At 39.1% G+C, this 18311-nt stretch overlaps 1 protein-coding gene across 1 annotated transcript in view; it reads right to left on the bottom strand.

Annotated features, from left to right (window-relative positions):
* Window positions 1-15981: 15981 nt before the first annotated feature.
* ROBO2 (roundabout guidance receptor 2) overlaps window positions 15982-18311 on the bottom strand; it is a 537609-nt gene continuing 535279 nt past the window's right edge. The window contains exons 29-30 of the mRNA XM_065875890.1: window positions 17857-18082; window positions 15982-16067 (exon numbers count right to left, since the gene is read on the bottom strand). Of these exons, the coding sequence (XP_065731962.1) occupies window positions 15982-16067; window positions 17857-18082 (312 nt within the window). The remainder of the gene's footprint in view (window positions 16068-17856; window positions 18083-18311) is intronic.

Raw genomic sequence — 18311 nt, forward strand, 5'->3', positions numbered from 1 at the left:
CACTGAAGAGTGGGTAAGTAAAGAAGAATGTGGATGAACACTAGTACTCAAATGAAAAGCTTATTAACTATCAAAGTGAAACTATTGTTAGAATTACAAGGCAACTCTCCACGAGACTGACCGTATGTGACGTTCAGACAGCTGTTTTAGCCCATTTATCATCCATTTAACGTAGTACCTGAAATTAACAATGCGAAACTTGATCATTAACAATATACCCTGAAGAATTTGACATAATAACACAGAAATTGTCAATGGGTCCCGGATGCCATGGTGTCACCTGACAGGTGGAGTATGTAGAGCATGTCACCCCCGCATTTCTCAGACTTGGTTGTGGACCTGAGATAAGAAGGGGAGTGAATGAAGACTTTGACAAAAAGAACTAAATCACTTAAAAAATGTAAATAACCAAAACCTACCTCCCATGTGGCACATTTTTTGTCTATGCACTGTTATCTCCAGACAACATTTTGAAAATGTATCCCTTTCTATCTGTTGCTAATATTGTAATCGTCCTTTATCCTGGGTTTTCATAAGAATCCTGGAGGATTTGAGGAAGACCAATTAATCAATGCCAGAGTGGATAATGATTTGTGACCAGAGAAAAAGCAGGAGTGCGTATGTTTCAATGTGGTCCCTTCTCTCTGTCGATCAGATTTATTTATTTTTTTCTTTCTCTTGGAATGACTCCAAACATCTTGCTGGCAAAGTGGGTGTATTTTTTGAGATAGCAAAGTTGTTTATTGAGCCACTGAGTTCTATCAGCATCAGTAACTCCTGCAGTAAAAGGAAAACTGGAAAGAAAAGGCTTGGTGTAAATTCTTCAAATATACAGTAACGCACTAGCTGGTTCAGCAAGTCACAGAATGGGCTTTATAATGTGAACACATGGTACAGGGAGTGTGTGTTTGGGTCTGTCTGTTTTAAAATATATAGGATGGTCTCTTCCTAGGGATGCATTTTTATTACACTGCCACATTTGTACCCAGGTATTTGGATAGCACGGCTGGCATAGCACTCCCAGCCAAAATAAAAGATAGATATAATTTTTCCTTGAGTTCTACTTTTATCCTTCAAGGTATCTGGTTCAAATATTCAATTAGATTTTATCGCCTTTGTTTCCAAATCATAAATTGTTTGACAAATACCGTATCATTGATGTGTATCATAGAGTAAAATAATATCTTCTTTCTTTGATGAGTGATTATGGTATACTATCTTTATATTGCTGAAATTTATGGTACTCTTTTCAGCAAGAGCTACTGTAGGATGGTGAAATGAACAGTAATAAAGTTGGCAGGCTGAATGCTGCAATGTGTGTCTAATGTCTGAAAAAGGAGTCTGCTTTTATGCAAATACAAATTGGCTGTGAAGCTTGTAATTCTGGAATCCAAACATCAAACATGTGTCCTCTGTATGACCCACAGTGATTTGAAAGACAGAGTGGAGACAAAGGGTGGAGAGGGCAAGGATGGAGAAGGAAAATATTAATGTTATTTGTAGAAATTTGTTACAGGTCAGTGCCTATTAAAGAAAAAGACAGGAATGGAACTCCTGCTAAATTACAATCTTAGTAATAAAAGAATAAAGAACTGTTGTTATTTTTTTTCTATAGCAACAATGAGGGTTAATTAATAGCCAACACTGCCTTTGGTATTGAGTAAATAGATGATTTCATTTTATTAAGTGTCGTTGTGAATACTAACAGTACTCCTTTTGTGGGAAGGAATAACAAATGACAGGAAGGGAACTATGCCTGGTAGATCTGATATATGGTAAGGGCCTGCTGAAATCTGAGAGTTGGTACCCAAGGACCATTTCGAGCCATATTAAAGAGGTTACTGGGTCCCCCCGTAACAGTTAATGTAAGAACTGGAAACTCTCTCTTTATATTCCTGCACTGAATATCTATTGTTTGCTCTGCCTGATTCTGTCCTTCTTCCAGAATTCTTGCTGTTTATTAATGGTTCTCTCAGTAGAAGCCATGTTTTCATGACTCTATCTCTTAAGCACCATCATTGGTCCAAGGGCGAGAACTTGTCCAAAGCTGGTAAAAATAGAATTCCCTGATATTGAAGTCACTAGTCCAGGCTTGGGAACTGTATCCTACCAGACTAACCAGGGTAAGTCTGTCTCTCTGAGATTTGAAAACTTAAGATGAAAAACACAGAAGCTATAAAAAGCCATGTGTTCTGCCATATAAAGGAAGCCATTATAGCTTTTATGTATTGAGGAAAATGATATAAATAGACAAATGGCAGCTCAGTTAATACCTTGGTCTTTTAAACCCTGTTTCTAGGAGTTCTTAAGCCTCAGCTACACCCCCAACTTTCTCATACATTGGACGTTCATCTATACCTTCTGTTCCTTGAGCTGAAACATTCCATGTTTTGCCTAATTAATTCAATTTGGGATTTTGTAATCTGCAGCTAGGAGTCCTGATATATTTTCCAAGGTCAATGATTTTCAGGTATCCTGGAGAGAAGGAGTGTTACATATTAACTATGGTGTATATAAAAAACATTACGGTGCCAGATTTGTGTCTAGAAAAGACCCCATTTTTTTCTTAATAAAATTGTTTATATAAACTATATTTCAGAGGTTAAATAATGCTGAAGAGATTTTAATAGTTTAGTGTGACACAAATTAGCATGGACAATTTTATTCCTTTTATAATGTGATTACATCAGGTAGAAGATACTAAATCATTACTCTTTATTTTAGCTCACCAAAATCGTCATAGATTTTTCTATATACAAGTTAGTATAAACTTAATTGGCTGACCACTAAGTAAAAATATAAATGCAAATTAAAAATGGAGAGATTCGAGTTGCTTATCTCTTCTGCAAAGCAAGTTCTGTGATATTTTTCCCTGCCTTTTGCTGTTGTTGTTGTTTAGAATCATTTGCAGCTACCATGTAGCAAGAACTGAAGATGGAACTCAGAGTATAATGGAAGCAGGTAATAGTGAAATCCAACCAGCACAGACAGAGAGAGGTGAGAGAAGAATACCCATCTATCAGGGTTATTTGGTGAATATAAAAGGAATTCACATTCAAGAAAGCATCTTCTTGGAAAGAGAAGGTGCTCATTGTATGCTGGGTGTGGGTGAAGTCTTTCTCCATCCCATTTCCATTCTTCATATTTGTGTTGATTTGGAATCCTTATATGCACTCTTGTCCTTTGCTTTCTCTTTTCTATCTTCTTCAACTCTCTATAGATCCACTGATTTCCCATATGCAGATTCAGCATCCCCAACTTTTCTGAATTAATCCCAGTTGAACCAGAATATATTTCCATAGCATCCATAACACCCTCTCCTTAATTCCAACCTAATCAGATGGGACTTTGAACTGTTATATTCCTATACTTATCATTAAGGTTCCAGGCATTACTCTCTCTCAAGTGTCCCTTGCTGCTAATTTCTGTAAAGTAGAAATAATGTGTATGTCCCATGGAGTCACTGTGATGATTAATTTTTAAAATGGAGAGAAAATGCTTAGGCAAATGACTCTCATTTGCATATCTATAGTTATTATATTTGTTAGTGATATCTATACTTATTATTTGTCTTTTTTCCTATCATTACTATTATTAATTATTATCTTCCAGGACCAAATGATGGGTGCCTATGTCTCACCCAAACTAATGATCTGGTATTTGCACCAGTTTTCAGGATTGCTATTATTTCAATATTCCCCCATTTTAGTTCATTTGTTCAACAATTCATTTATTCAGTTAATATTTTGCAAAAAGAAGCAGGAAAAAGGAGGCTTATGTTAAAGACAAGAAATGAGGCAAAGAGGTAGCAGAGATGACTTAGCCAGTTCAGCCCTGAGAGAGATGGAGGTCAATGGGGTGCTCATATCTAAACATAATAATAAGGACATGGGTCTTTATTCCCAAAATGGGATGAGAAGAATCAAAGGAAAGAGGTCAGAGTATCTTGTTAGGTTTTCCAAACTATAATCATAATCTCTGCCCTCAAGAAGTACATAATATAGGAGGAAAGACTGACACATGAACATACAATATAATGCAGGGTCCTAAGCGTTATATGTGTACGAATAGTAACACTAATAGGTAATGTTTATGAACATATATTACATGTGACTCACTGTGCCAAATGTATAGGTGTGCTGGAGCTGACTCTTACCTGCACACAAAATCCAATCCGGTGTGTATCCATTTAACTCAACTTTCAGTGACATCACGATGCTACAAATCAGGTCCTTCTTTTAACCTGGCGATCTGTTTTGTTGTTTGTTTTTGTTTTTAACACTTACCAGAATAACACAGCCTAAATCATTTAAACCTGTCATCTTATTTTCTTGTGTCTTATTTAATCCCAAGACGCGGGTATTATAATTATCTCTTTTTACAGATGCGTTGTTTTAAAGTTTTTGTGACTTACTCAAGGCAGTTAGTGGTTGTACCAAAGTTTGAATTCAGTCTAACTCTAGAGTCTGCAACTCTAAATCTGATACAGCTCAAGGAGGACTGGGTGTGGAGACGGTATCTTTTCTAAAAAGGCTTCACAAAACTGCTGTTGAAGTTTGATTTGAACAGGAATAGGAATGGGCTGCAAAGATGTGGGGAAGCCTAGAAGCTGGATGTTCTAGCTCTGATTTTGCTCTAAATGAGAGAGGAAAATGAGCCAAGAAACATTTTGATCCTTTCACACTGCTAAGATTGACCTGCTTTTAGCTTGTTTCCAGTTACATTTTTATGAATTAAAAAAAAAAAAACAACACAACTTCTCACTAACTGGAAATTCCTTTCTTCCAATTATCCAGGCCAGTATCTTGAGTTATTTTTGACACCTTTCTTCCCTTTAGGTGCACATTCAATTAATCAACAAGTATGAGCTCTACTTTAAAAATACATTCAGAGTCTGACCACTATTAGTCAACCTTCAATGGTATCACCCTCCCCCAAACTGTCACTATCTCTTACCTGCAATAGTTTTTTTGTTAGTCTCCTCCATTCCGTTCTTGTCCTGTAGAGACTTGACTTCACAAAATATCCAGTAAAGTAAAATCATGTCATTTCTCTGCTTAAAATTTGGCAATGGTGTTCTGTCTCACTCAGAATAAAGTCCTAAGTACTTACCATAGTTGGGTTTCGACAGAATCACACTGGCTGAGCTATATGACCCTGAACATCATGAGACGGGAGAATTGCTTCTACAGAACTTGGGCAGGAATAAATAGATGTCTAGAGCTCCAGGAAGGTATCGTGGGAATGCAGGGGGCCAAGTACAGCTATGGTAGGCAAAGTCCTACCTCAATCTCAAAATGCTAATCTATAGACAGAGTACATCACACCGTAGAGTTGTCTAGATCAAGGTGTAAGAGAGTTGAAAATTCATACCTTCATACCATAATTATTGTTTTAGGGCTCCGCCTAGAGGGACATAAGTTCCAAGCCAATTCCCACCCTCTTTGTGTGAGTAGAATACGCTCAACATCCCAAGAACAGTCCTATGGTCAAGAGATGCAGGTTCTGGCTGTTGTAGTCAGAGTGAAAATGAATTTGTAAAGCTATCCCAGGGAATGTGTGTGAAGCACAGTGTCTGTTACAATCCACCCATTTCAAGGTGAGATCCATTCAACCCTCGCATTAAATTCACTGTACTGATTCTTCAGGATGGTGCCTGGTAACCTTTCTAAAAATAATACTTAAAGAAAGATTAGCAGATTAAGCTACAGCCTCCACTGCTGTGGTTGGTCTTGAGGCAGAGGTGATATTCATCCTCTGCCTACTTTCACTCCCCTCTTGGCCAACACTTCTGCTGCTCTGGATTAATTAAATGCTGGGGTAATCTAGATCTTTATACTGCAAGTGACAGAGCCCTTGGTACTGTGTCTTTGTTTGGCTGTGATCTGTTCATGGTTAGAACAGTCTTGAGATCGCCAAGGTTGCCACAGTATCTCCAGAGGTTCAGACTACTTTCTGTAGCTTTGTAGAGAAGCAATTCTACCTCTTCATAACGATCAGAGTCAGTTACCACTGCCAATATGGTAACTTTCTTGTCTGCTGGTCTACTGGATTGAGGACCAAAATGGCCAGGTAGAAGTCACAGTTTTAGAACTCTAGACCAGCCAAATTAAAAATTGGAAGAACAAAAAGCACAAATCCTCTAAACGGGTCACTGGGAGTGATGGCAATGGGGGGTGGGGCGGTGTCCCTTCTACTTTCACCCTATCATTTCTGGACTTATAAGTAACAGGGACTCAGGACAAAATGGCTGCTGGCTAAAGGTATATACCATTTCTGAAAGCAATCCTCCAAACTAGCAAGGTGTTATTTGCAAGTTGGAACTTTAGCTATGCCTTTGAGTGGCCATTGCAGCATTATATCAGACTGGCAGGCTCTGGGTGCTACAGACAATAGTAGAGCCAGTGATCCTTTGAGCCAGGCTCAATATTAAAATCACTTTTCTGCAAAATGTACGCTTTGGTCTGAAGAAATATTATATAAGATAAAATGTCAGTAAATCAGATATGCTGTAAGCCTATAAAACTGACCAAAACATTAAGGACAGGAACGGAAAACACATACCAGCATATCTGTCAATTACTGCCCATTCCAGAGTGGATGGGGTCTGGTGTAATCAACTTGCCACCAAGTGGCTGATGGGTCTTGAGAACTGATAACATATCAAGAGCCCAGCATCACAGTTTGTTGACAAGTGAGTTTTTTTTTTTTTAATGTTTTGGCCACGCCGCGCATCATGTGGGATCTTAGTTCCGCAGCCAGGGATTGAACCCGTGCAATGACAGTAGTTATATCAAATTTGTTAGAATAAGTCCATGCTATTAGATTCATGTATAGCCATCATCTCTTTTGTCATGGCTAGTTCATTTATGGGTTTATTATACGAACACTGTCATCAATGAGTACAGAGGGTATCTGTCCTATACTGAATGAGTCACTGCCCCCCCGCTTGTTTAGTACCTCCAATTAATTCATTTACTCTGGTTTGCATTAATGTGTTCTACAAAAATCTGCACACATTCTGATGACTCTCATGAGTCTAACCATATGCCCTTAATCTAGACTTTCTCTTTCAATCTTGCTCTTTCCAAGCCACTGATCAACCAGCGTTCCCACCAGTCAGGGATTTGAGTCTGTCCCTACCACAGGCCACTTCTTTCTCCACGTGATATAGAAGACCAGATGCTACACAAGGTCTGTCTGTTGGGAGGATTTTTCTTTGCCACTGTCTTTCAGGACCCATTATGCACAGGACTGGGGTACAGCAAGAATGTCCAGACCATCAAGATCCCCTTGGACCATATCATAAAGTAGGAGAGTTAAAATTGCACTGATCAAGACCGGACTGTATATTAGTTACTGTCTGCCCTCGATATAAGTATATTTATCCCAATTAAAAACTCAGGGACTGGAAAATGAACACAAGATGAGACTATGTGTCCTCTAGAATTGGACAAGGACCTCGTTTGCCACATGGCATTGCACTATAATGCGTGGCTACAAGGGGATTTGGGATCCTTGGTATCATGTTAGCTTGTAACTAACAACCTTCAAAAATTCTGGATATCCCCCCATTCCAATGGTCATAGATCTCTTTGGGGAAGGATTGGGTGAATTGCTGATGCATTGCAGGTTTCCTCCTCAAATGCACCTGCATCTTTTTCAATCAAGCTCAGGTCTGGAAACTGGATGAAGAATAATGATTTTTCCACTGGGGTGGTTAATACCAGTTCATCTGCATTCAATCTTTTTTTGATTATATATATTAAGTTATACCACATTGGTTCCTCCATTTATCTGACTCTTGAGAATGTTCTGGTGTATTAGCCATCACCATAGATCCCTGTGGGTCAGAGTCACCTTGTTTTCTCACTGAGTGCTTTCCTTAGGAAAAGGAGTGTCCTCTGGGCCCTCCTAGGAAACGTAGCTATTTGCTAGGTTTGGGGCTCACATAATAGATACATTCTTGCATATCTACCTCTCTGAGTATTTTTGATCCTTTCTCAACATTCTTCCAAGAAGAGTCCTGTCATCTCCAAGTATTTTAATGTGAAGCATCATTATGTCCAGCTTTCCAAGAGCCAACCCAACAATGTATCAAAACCAAGCCCTTGCTTGGGTGTTGAATCTAAATCGTCGGAAAGAGCCCACCATATATCCAATCCTCCCAATCTAGCGTTATATACAACTCTCTTTGTCCAGTACCTTCAAGTCTTATTTAAGTTTCCTTGATTCTAGCTGCTCCATACTGTCTAGACTTTATTGTTCCTTTGGTGAATAATGCCAATCCTCCCTTAGTAGAGTCAGTACTTCCCAGTTGGACCATCCTAATACTTGACTTTAGTTATTGGTGTCCTAGCCAGGAGGGGTACTCCTTAGGGGAGATTTTAGCATGATCACAGGCAGAGATGTCTCTACGTGATCTTTAGGAAAGGATACGTTGCTATCCTCAAGCAATAGTAAGTAGTCATTTCTGTAGACACGGATGGTACAAGGTAATCTTAGATTCAATGTATTCAAGCACATTCACCCAGATATCTCCATAGCAGGTCATAGGATCTCACTCCCTTCCCGACTTTAGACCTTGCCAAGGCTGTGAATTCATCATTCTTTGTAGCTCTGCTATACTCACTCTTGAATTCTGGGCCTGGTCCTCAGCATGGTCTACTCTCTGGCTATAGGTGATGAGAGTCTCTATTAGTGATGCCATGGAAGGTTTTTCACTTTCACATCATGCACCGAGTTGGTCACTGACTGACCTGAGTTTGTCATTTTCTTTCTTTACGTCATAATTGACACTTAGCAAAAAAGCAATCAATTCCACAATTCTAAAAGTAACTATTTCCCCTACATTACTTAAATGTTAGAGATATTGTATAAGCCAATACATCCTCTTCCACCTTCTTCCCATCCCAATTTACCAAAAGGAATGTCTAAGCAATTGTAAGGCAGTGTTGTGTCAGGAGTTACCATCTATCCAAGTTTAATTGCTATCTGGCTGGTAAATGACCCCACTCCAGAATTCCATTCTGGCCATCTATTTTCTAAACCACCTCTGTTAACAACTATGTTATATTGAATTCCCCAAAATCATATTCAGAGACAACGTTTGTGTGAAACAGAGTTACTAGAAAGAATTCACTGAAAAAAATTGGTGCCGAAGTGGGTAGATAAGACTTGGAAAGAATGGACATCACGCAAGTGTTGGTATCAAAGAAATTCCCACAGGTACCAAATTAGTTTTCTATTGCTACATGGCAAATTACAGCTTGGTGGCTTAAAATGATGACCACTTATAAGCTCAAGTTCTGTAGGTCAGAAACCCAGGGAGGGCCAGCTAGGTTCTCTGCTTAATGGATCATAAGGCCAAAATCAAAGCATCATCCAGGCTGAACTCTCATCTGGAGACTCTTGGGAAGAACCAGCTTCAAAGTTCATACAGGTACTTAGCAGAATATAGTTCCTTGCAAGGGTAGAACTGGAATCCATGTTTCCTTGTTGGCTGTTGATCAGGATCAGGGTCAATCACAGCTCCTGAAGTCTACTCTACAGTCTTCGCACATGGCTTCCTCTATCTTCAAGGTCAGCAATGACCCTTGGAATATTTCATGGGCTTTTTATCTCTGACTTTCCCTTCTGCTACCGGTGTGGTTAGATAAGGCTCATCTATTATATAAGAACCTAGTTCCTATGGGATTTTGAGGCTGCTTGATACAAAGGCTCTCAGTGATGTAGGGTATTCGTCTCCCATTTGGTTTATGGAGCCTGACTATGCATTAGAACACATTCCAGATCCTTGACCATCAGAGATGAATGCCTATATCCATGAACTGTCAAAACTCAAATTAAATCTGACATGCACACAGAGTAGTTGGAGTTAATATCCTCTTATAAAAAGGTCAACTGGTTAGGAACCTTAATGAAATATAAGAAGACCCTTTGCTAAGTAAGACAACATAGTCACAAGAGTAACACTATAGAGCAGAGATTACAAATGCCATCTCAGAATTCTGTCTACTACAGTCTGCTACAGAGTTTCCATCAAAAAATATTTGAATCAATTACTTTATAAAATTAAGAAAATAGTATCATCAAAAGAGAAATTAATTAATTATTAACATCTTTATTGGAGTATAATTGCTTTACAATGGTGTGTAAGTTTCTGTTGTATAACAAAGTGAATCAGCTATACCTATACATATATCTCCATATCCCCTCCCTCTTGAGTCTCCCTCCCACCCTCCCTATCCCACCCCGTAGGTGGCCACAAAGCACCAAGCTGATCTCCCTGTGCTATGCACGCTATGTGGCTGCTTCCCACTAGCTATCTATTTTACATTTGGTAGTGTATATATGTCAATGCCACTCTCTCACTTAGACCCAGCTTACCCTTCCCCCACCAGTGTTCTCAAGTCCATTCTCTATGTCTGCATCTTTATTCCTCCTGCCCCTAGGTTCATCAGAACCAATTTTTTTTTTTTTAGATATATGTGTTAGCATACGGTATTTGTTTTTCTTTTTCTGACTTACTTCACTCTGTATGACAGACTCTAGATCCATCTACCTTACTACAAATAACTAAATTTCGTTTCTTTTCATGGCTGAGTAATATTCCATTGTATATATGTGCCACATCTTCTTTACCAATTCATTTGTTGATGGACACTTAGGTTGCTTCCATGTCCTGGCTACTGTAAATACTGCTGCAATGAACATTGTGGTACATGACTCTTTTTGAATTATGGTTTTCTCAGGGTATATGCCCAGTAGAGGGATTGCTGGGTCGTAGGTTAGTTTTATTTTTAGTTTTTTAAGGAACTCCATACAGTTCTCCATAGTGGCTGTTATCAATTTACATTCCCACCAACAGTGCAAGAGTGTCCCCTTTTCTCCACATCCTCTCCAGAGTTTATTGTTCGTAGATTTTTTGATGATGTTCATTCTGACTGGTGTGAGGTGATACCTCATTGTAGTTTTGGTTTGCATTTCTCTAATGATTAGTGATGTTGAGCATCCTTTCATGTGTTTCTTGGCAATCTGTATATCTTCTTTGGAGAAATGTCTGTTTAGGTCTTCTGCCCATTTTTGGAGTGGGTTGTTTGTTTTTTTTGATATTGAGTTGCATGAGCTGCTTGTACATTTTGGAGGTTAATCCTTTGTCAGTAGCTTTGTTTGCAAATATTCTCCCTCATTCTGAGGGTCGTCTTCTTTATGGTTTCCTTTGCTGTGCAAAAGCTTTTAAGTTTCATTAGGTCCCATTTGTTTATTTTTGTTTTTAAATCCATTTCTCTAGTAAGTGGGTCAAAAAGGATCTTGCTGTGATGTATGTCATAGAGTATTCTGCCTAAGTTTTCCTGAGAGTTTTATAGTGTTTGGCCTTACACTTAGGTCTTTAATCCGTTTTGAGTTTATTTTTGTGTATGGACTTAGGGTGTGTTCTAATTTCATTCCTTTACATGTAGCTGTCCAGTTTTCCCAGCACCACTTATTGAAGAGGCTGTCTTTTCTCCTTTGTATATTCTTGCCTCCTTTATCAAAGATAAGGTAACCATAGGTGGGTAAGTTTATCTCTGGGGTTTCTATCCTGTTCCATTGATCTATATTTCTGTTTTTGTGCCAGTACCATACTGTCTTGATTACTGTAGCTTTGTAGTATAGTCTGAACTTTATATCAAAAATAAGGTGACCATATGTGCATGGGTTTATTTCTGGGCTTTCTATCCTGTTCCATTGATCTATATTTCAGTTTTTGTGACAGTACCATACTGTCCTGATTACTGTAGCTTTGTAGTATAGTCTGAAGTCAGGGAGCCTGATTCCCCCAGCTCTGTTTTGCTTTCTCAAGATTGCTTTGGCTATTCGGGGTCTTTTGTGTTTCCATACAAATTGTGATTTTTTTGTTTTAGTTCTGTGAAAAATGCCATTGGTAGTTTGAAAGGGATTGCATTGAATCTGTAGATTGCTTTGGGTAGTATAGTCATTTTCACAATGTTGATTCTTCCAATCCAAGAACATGGTATATCTTTCCAAATGTTTGTATCATCTTTAATTTCTTTCCTCAGTATCTTATAGTTTTCTGCATACAGGTCTTTTGTCTCCTTAGGTAGGTTTATTCCTAGGTATTTTATTCTTTTTGTTGCAATGGTAAATGGGAGCGTTTCCTTAATTTCTCTTTCAGGCTTTTCATCATTAGTGTTTAGGAATGCAAGAGATTTCTGTGCATTAATTTTGTATCCTGCTACTTTACCAAATTCATTGATTAGCTCTAGTAATTTTCTGGTAACATCTTTAGGATTCTCTATATATAGTATTATGTCAATTGCAAACAGTGACCACTTTACTTCTTCTTTTCCGATTTGGATTCCTTTTATTGCCTTCTTTTTCTCTGATTGCTGTTACTGTCGATTTCCCCTTTTATGGCCGTTAGCATTTGCCTTGTGTATTGAGGTGCTCCTATGTTGGGTGCATAAATATTTACAATTGTTATATCTTCTTCTTGGATTGATCCCTTGATCGTTATGGAGTGTCCTTCTTTTTCTCTTGTAATAGTTTTATTTTAAAGTCTATTTTGTCTGATATGACAATTGCTACTCCAGCTTTGTTCTGATTTTCATTTGCATGGAATAACTTTTTCCATCCCCTGACTTTCAGTCTGTATGTGTCCCTAGGTCTGAAGTTGGTCTCTTGTAGACAGCATATATATGGGTCTTGTTTTTGTATCCATTCAGCCAGTCTATGTCTTTTGGTTGCAGCATTTAATCCATTTACATTTTAGGTAATTATTGATGTGTATGTTCCTATTACCATTTTCTTAATTGTTTTGGGTTTGTTATTTTAGGTCTTTTCCTTCTCTTGTGTTTCCTGCCTAAAAATGTTCCTTTAGCATTTGTTATAATGCTGGTTTGCTGATGCTGAATTCTTTTAGCTTTTGCTTCTCTGTAAAGGTTTTAATTTCTCTGTCAAATCTGAATGAGATTCTTGCTGGGTACAGTAATCTTGGTTGTAGGTTTTTCCCTTTCATCACTTTAAATATGTCCTGCCACACCCTTCTGACTTTCAGAGTTTCTGCTGAAAGATCAGCTCCTAAACTTATGGGGATCCCTTGTATGTTTTTTGTTGCTTTCCCCTTGCTCCTTTTAATATTTTTCCTTTGTATTTAATTTTTGATAGTTTGATTAATATGTGTCTTGGCATGTTTCTCCTTGGATTTATCCTGTATGGGACTCTCTGAGCTTCCTTGAGTTGATTGACTATTGCTTTCCCATATTAGGGAAGTTTTCAACTATAATCTCTTCAAATATTTTCTCAGTCCCTTTCTTTTTCTCTTCTTCTTCTGGGACCCCTATAATTCGAATATTGGTGTGTTTAATGTTGTCCTAGAGTTCTCTGAGACTGTCTTCAATGCTTTTCATTCTTTTTTCTTGATTCTTCTCTGAGGTAGCTATTTCCACTATTTTATCTTCCAGGTCACTCATCCATTCTTCTGCCTCAGTTATTCTGCTCTTGATTCCTCCTAGAGAATTTTTAATTTCAATTATTATGTTATTCATCATTGTTTGTTTCCTCTTTAATTCTACTAGGTCCTTGTTAAATGTTTCTTGTATTTTCTCCATTCTAATTCCAAGGTTTTGGATCATCTTTACTATCATTACTCTGAATCTTTATTCAGGTAGACTGCCTATTTCCTCTTCATTTGTTTGGTCTAGTGGGTTTTTACCTTGCTCCTTCATCTGCTGTGTATTTCTCTATCTTCTCATTTTGCTTATCTTACTGTGTTTGGGTTCTCCTTTTCACAGACTGCAGGTTCATAGTTTCTGTTTTTTTTTTTTTTTTTTTGGTGTCTGCCCCCAGTGGGTAAGGTTGGTTCAGTGTCTTGTGTAGGCTTCCTGGTGGAGGGGACTGGCACCTGTGTTCCGGTGGATGTGCCTGTATCTTAACTTTCTGGTGGGCAGAACCGTGTCTGGTGGTGTGTTTTGAGGTGTCTGTGAACTTATTATGATTTTAGGCAGCCTCTCTGCTAATGGGTTGGGTTCTGTTCCTGTCTTGCTAGTTGTTCGGTATGGGGCATGCAGCACTGGAGTTTGCTGTTCGTTGAGTGGAGGTCGGTCTTATCATTGAGACAGAGATCTCTGGCACAGCTCTCACCAATTGATATTACGTGGGGCTGTGGTGTCTCTGGTAGTCCAGTGTCCTGTACTTGGCTCTCCCACCTCAGAGGCTCAGGTCTGACAGCCAGCCAGAGCACTAAGACCCTTTTGGGAAGTCTGAGGTCTTCTGCCAGCATTCAGTAGGTGTTCTGTAGGAGTTGTTCCACATATAGATGTATTTTTGGGGAGGAAGGTGATCTCCACGTCTTACTCCTCTGCCATCTTGAAGGTCCTACCAAGAAATTTCTTTAAGAGAACTTAGTATATTCCTTGGCAAATAGTAAGCTATAACAGTTCACTTAGCTAATGAACCAATAAGATTCTGGTAAGTAGTCTCTAAAGATGGATCCCAAAGCACCCAGCATCCTAATACTCATGCCCTTGTTTAGTTTCCTTCCCTTGAATCTGGGCTGACTCTTGTGATTCACTTGTAATAAATAATATGTGACAGAAAGAATACTGTCTGATTTCTGATGCTAGATCGTAAGAAATCTCATAGTTTCTGTCTCAGTCTCTCGGAACACTTGCTCCAGGGAAGGCTAGCTTCCTGAGAGTGCCATGTTCTGTAGCTACCCATCTAGCCATGCAAGGAGGTAGCATGGAGAGAAAGATGCCTAGGTGGCCCTAAGTTGTCCCATCTCAGGCAGACAATACATTTGGGATTGAAGAAGATATCTTGCATTTCCAGTTGAGCCCTCAAAAGAGTCCAGACCCTGCCAACATCTGACTGCAGCCTCTTGGGAAACTTATAGAACCAATAAAGGTGATAGTAAGTTGTTGCTTCAAACCACTGTTTGTCATGGTTATTTATGCAACAATAGACAACCTGGATGGAGTTCTAAGCAAGTTACTAAACTGAGTATTTATTGAGAATTTCCTTACTGTTCCAATTGGGCTATATCCTTTCCCCAGTTCCTACAGGTTTTTGAAGCTGGTTGATATAAATATTTTCTGTCATGTACCCTATGGGTCTCTCATTTGGTCTATGTAACCTTATTCTTCATTGGGACCTACTCCAGTTCCTTGATCGTCTGTGATAAATGCCTATGTCTATGCACAGTCAAAACCTAAATGGAATCTGACATACATGCAGGGTGGTTGGAGTTACTTTGTCCTCCCCTGGCTCCCACTTATTATAGAAAGACCTGCTCATTTAAGTGTTTTCCAGCTACACGTTCCCATATTTGGAAGTTATTACATGTTGATAGTTGTCTTCGCTGACATTCACTAGCCTTGATATGCCGAGGAATTTTAAATGGAACTGAGAATCAAAGGCAACACAGTTATGCAGACACTAGAACATGAAATAACACTCCAGTTACTTAAAGAAATGGAATGAATGCAGCCCTAATAAAATATGAAGGTTTTCCAGCCCCAGATCCTATTATCTCCAATGATACTCCAGTTGTCTGTCTTTTAAAAGAGCGGATGCAATCCAGTTAGAAAAACGTCCTGTAAAAACAGCATGCTCCACCTCACAGTAATAAATATTTCCTCCATCAGTGAACATTGTTGTCTTTGGTCTCTGGCACTGAGAAGTTTCCTCCCACATCTCACAATCCGCTTGTTTGACAAGTGGGCTGATCTGAGCCACAACAGCAGCAAATATCTTCTTTAACTTTGGTAACTTGCCAAAATTAAATAAAGGAAGTAATCCAAGAGGAGCAATAAACAACAGAGCTGCTAGGGTGCTAGTTGAACAGCCTAGCTTGGCATCTTTGTCTAACAGAGCGCCTTCATGTACTATTTTCAACAGCTTATTGATGGTAAATGACAGAGAGGTCATTATTTCCCTGAACTCAATTGCAAAACCTCCTCATTCTTATAAGCACAGTCATGCCTGACAGACATTTAAAGATGTTGGTGACTGTCTAGGAACATGAAGGCTGCAGCTCCAAGCTTCACAGGCAGAAATGCACTCTGAAGGAAATGAGAATTATCTGAAAACACAAGACTTCAAAACTTCTGACAGTGCAATAAGAGGCACTGAATTCATAAAAATGTAGGACCCCCAAATTAAGGGGGTATTGTTTAATATGTTCCTTTACAGCAAAATCATTAACTGCACAAGATTACAAATCTAGCTAAGTTAGAGATCCATACATCTCATAATAAAGAATTTTTTTTCCCTATTAAATGTCATTAGATCAGTCCTTATAAAATACAGCCATGGTATGTGCATGCTTGGAGGAACTGAAGGAAATGAGTCAACAAATAACCATAGAACTAGAAGGGACTCCAGAATTTTACTTGTTTCAGTCTATTATTTTAGATTTTTCTCTATGACACCAGCCCAGAGACTGAGAGTTGCACAAAGCATCACAGCTCATCTGTGACGGGACCTGACCAGGATTTCCTGCTTCTGCATCCTTTACTCAACCCATTGCTCCTTCAAGCTGCTGGATACAACACAGATGCCATTCTGTTAAAAACAGGCTACTTTCAATTAAGTTCTTCTTTATGTGGCTAAAGTCCTTAGCACTGATGGTGATGAGAGAGGAAGAGGAGAAGGAAGGGTTCATTGTTCTACATTTGTTGAGCTTTAGGGAAAGTAGGGCAAGCAGTAAGCGTGTGATCAACAGAAAATTTCTGACGTTCGAATAAAGATCTTAAATATTAGGGATTATTGACAAGGGATCTATTTCATGTTTCAAGGAACAAAAGAACAAGCCTTATAAACATAGCCGAAAGAGGGCTTTAAAATCAGACCATATCTTTACTTTTAGGTTTCATTTTGAAGCTCCCTGCCCCCCACCCACCTTCCATCTCAAAGACTGTGTTTCCAGTCATACATCATTTCTCCCTATTCCCTGTTTGTTCCTCTTTTATTCTTCCTAACGAATTCTTTGTTGTTGTTATTTTCAATACGACAATGTTCTCAGCTAAATATTTGCTTTCCCAGATTGCATCCTTGCTGACAGGCATGAAGAGAGGGGAGAAGGGTTGAAAGGGAACAAACATGGTACATCCAGGCTGAGATCTAGCTTAAGTCATAGGAGAAGGGAGGAAGGGTCCTAGCAAAGCTCTATCCTTCCAGGTAAAAGACGATGGCTGGTATGGACATTTTGTCTTTTTCCTTCATCTTGACTAAAGAATGTGTGTGATAGCTGGAGCTTCAGCAGCCGCCTTGCAACCATGAAGGAAAGGCATAATTGATTCCCTGAACCATGTACAGCAACTACCTATTGTGAGCATTCTTGTTATGCCAGAAAAGCCAACTTTTTTGTTTAAAATACTGTTAGGTTTTCTGTTTCTTGCAGTGGAGAGCATTCTAAACTAATGCACTCCCTCAAGGTGCCATTGTTATTTGTCCATGTTTTTTTTTTTTAATACTGGCCATTTTGAAATGAATGTCTCCTCTCTCCTTGTGTGAAATGTGTTATTCTACCTTTAAGAAAATAATTAACTATAGCCTTTACTGTTGATCTCTCCCTCAAATCCTCCTGGAGTTATTAATTCCACACCTTTAGGTGTCCTCATAGCTATCTGTACCTGCAGTCACTAGATATTTTTTACATGTTAGTGATAACTCTGCATATAACCTGTATGTTCCCATTCAGTTTCCATAGACTCTGAGATAATATTAATAATCATTTGTTACCTCGGTCCCCTTCATATTCATGTTCCTGCAGAGACAGGAAATTCCTGCAAAGACAACTCACCCATTTCTCAAATATTGTGGAAGCCACATGTATGAAAGGATGAGTACCTGCCTCTAGGTGGAGCTGTCCCAGACTCAGGCCTCTACGGCTGACCTTTTCTATCTGCTGGGCATTTGTTGGATCTGATGAGTTTCTTAGCTCCTGTTCTACCTGCCACAAATTCTCCCTCCTCCTGGGAGAATGAGGTCCTGCTCTGAGTCCAAAAGTCCAAAAGTCCAGGGCAGCCCAAAGCTGCAAAACGACCAATGTGTCAGAATCGCGTGATGCTTCCAACTGAAAACGGCAGGATCAACTTTAGTGTCTCACGTTTCTCTAGGCTGCAGCTCAGATCCAATCCCGTGGTCCTGCAGGAGGCCAGATGCCAATACAGCCCAGTTTCTCCTCCATGGCCCTCCTCTCTCGTCTCTTTTTCCCTGTGACTGCAGCGCAAATCTCTCCTCCTCTTCCTTTACTACTTCTAAAGAATACATACATTTTGGCTACCTGGAACAGCGGTCATGGA

Source organism: Phocoena phocoena, chromosome 4 (assembly GCF_963924675.1).
Source record: "Phocoena phocoena chromosome 4, mPhoPho1.1, whole genome shotgun sequence".
Lineage (NCBI taxonomy): Eukaryota > Metazoa > Chordata > Mammalia > Artiodactyla > Phocoenidae > Phocoena > Phocoena phocoena.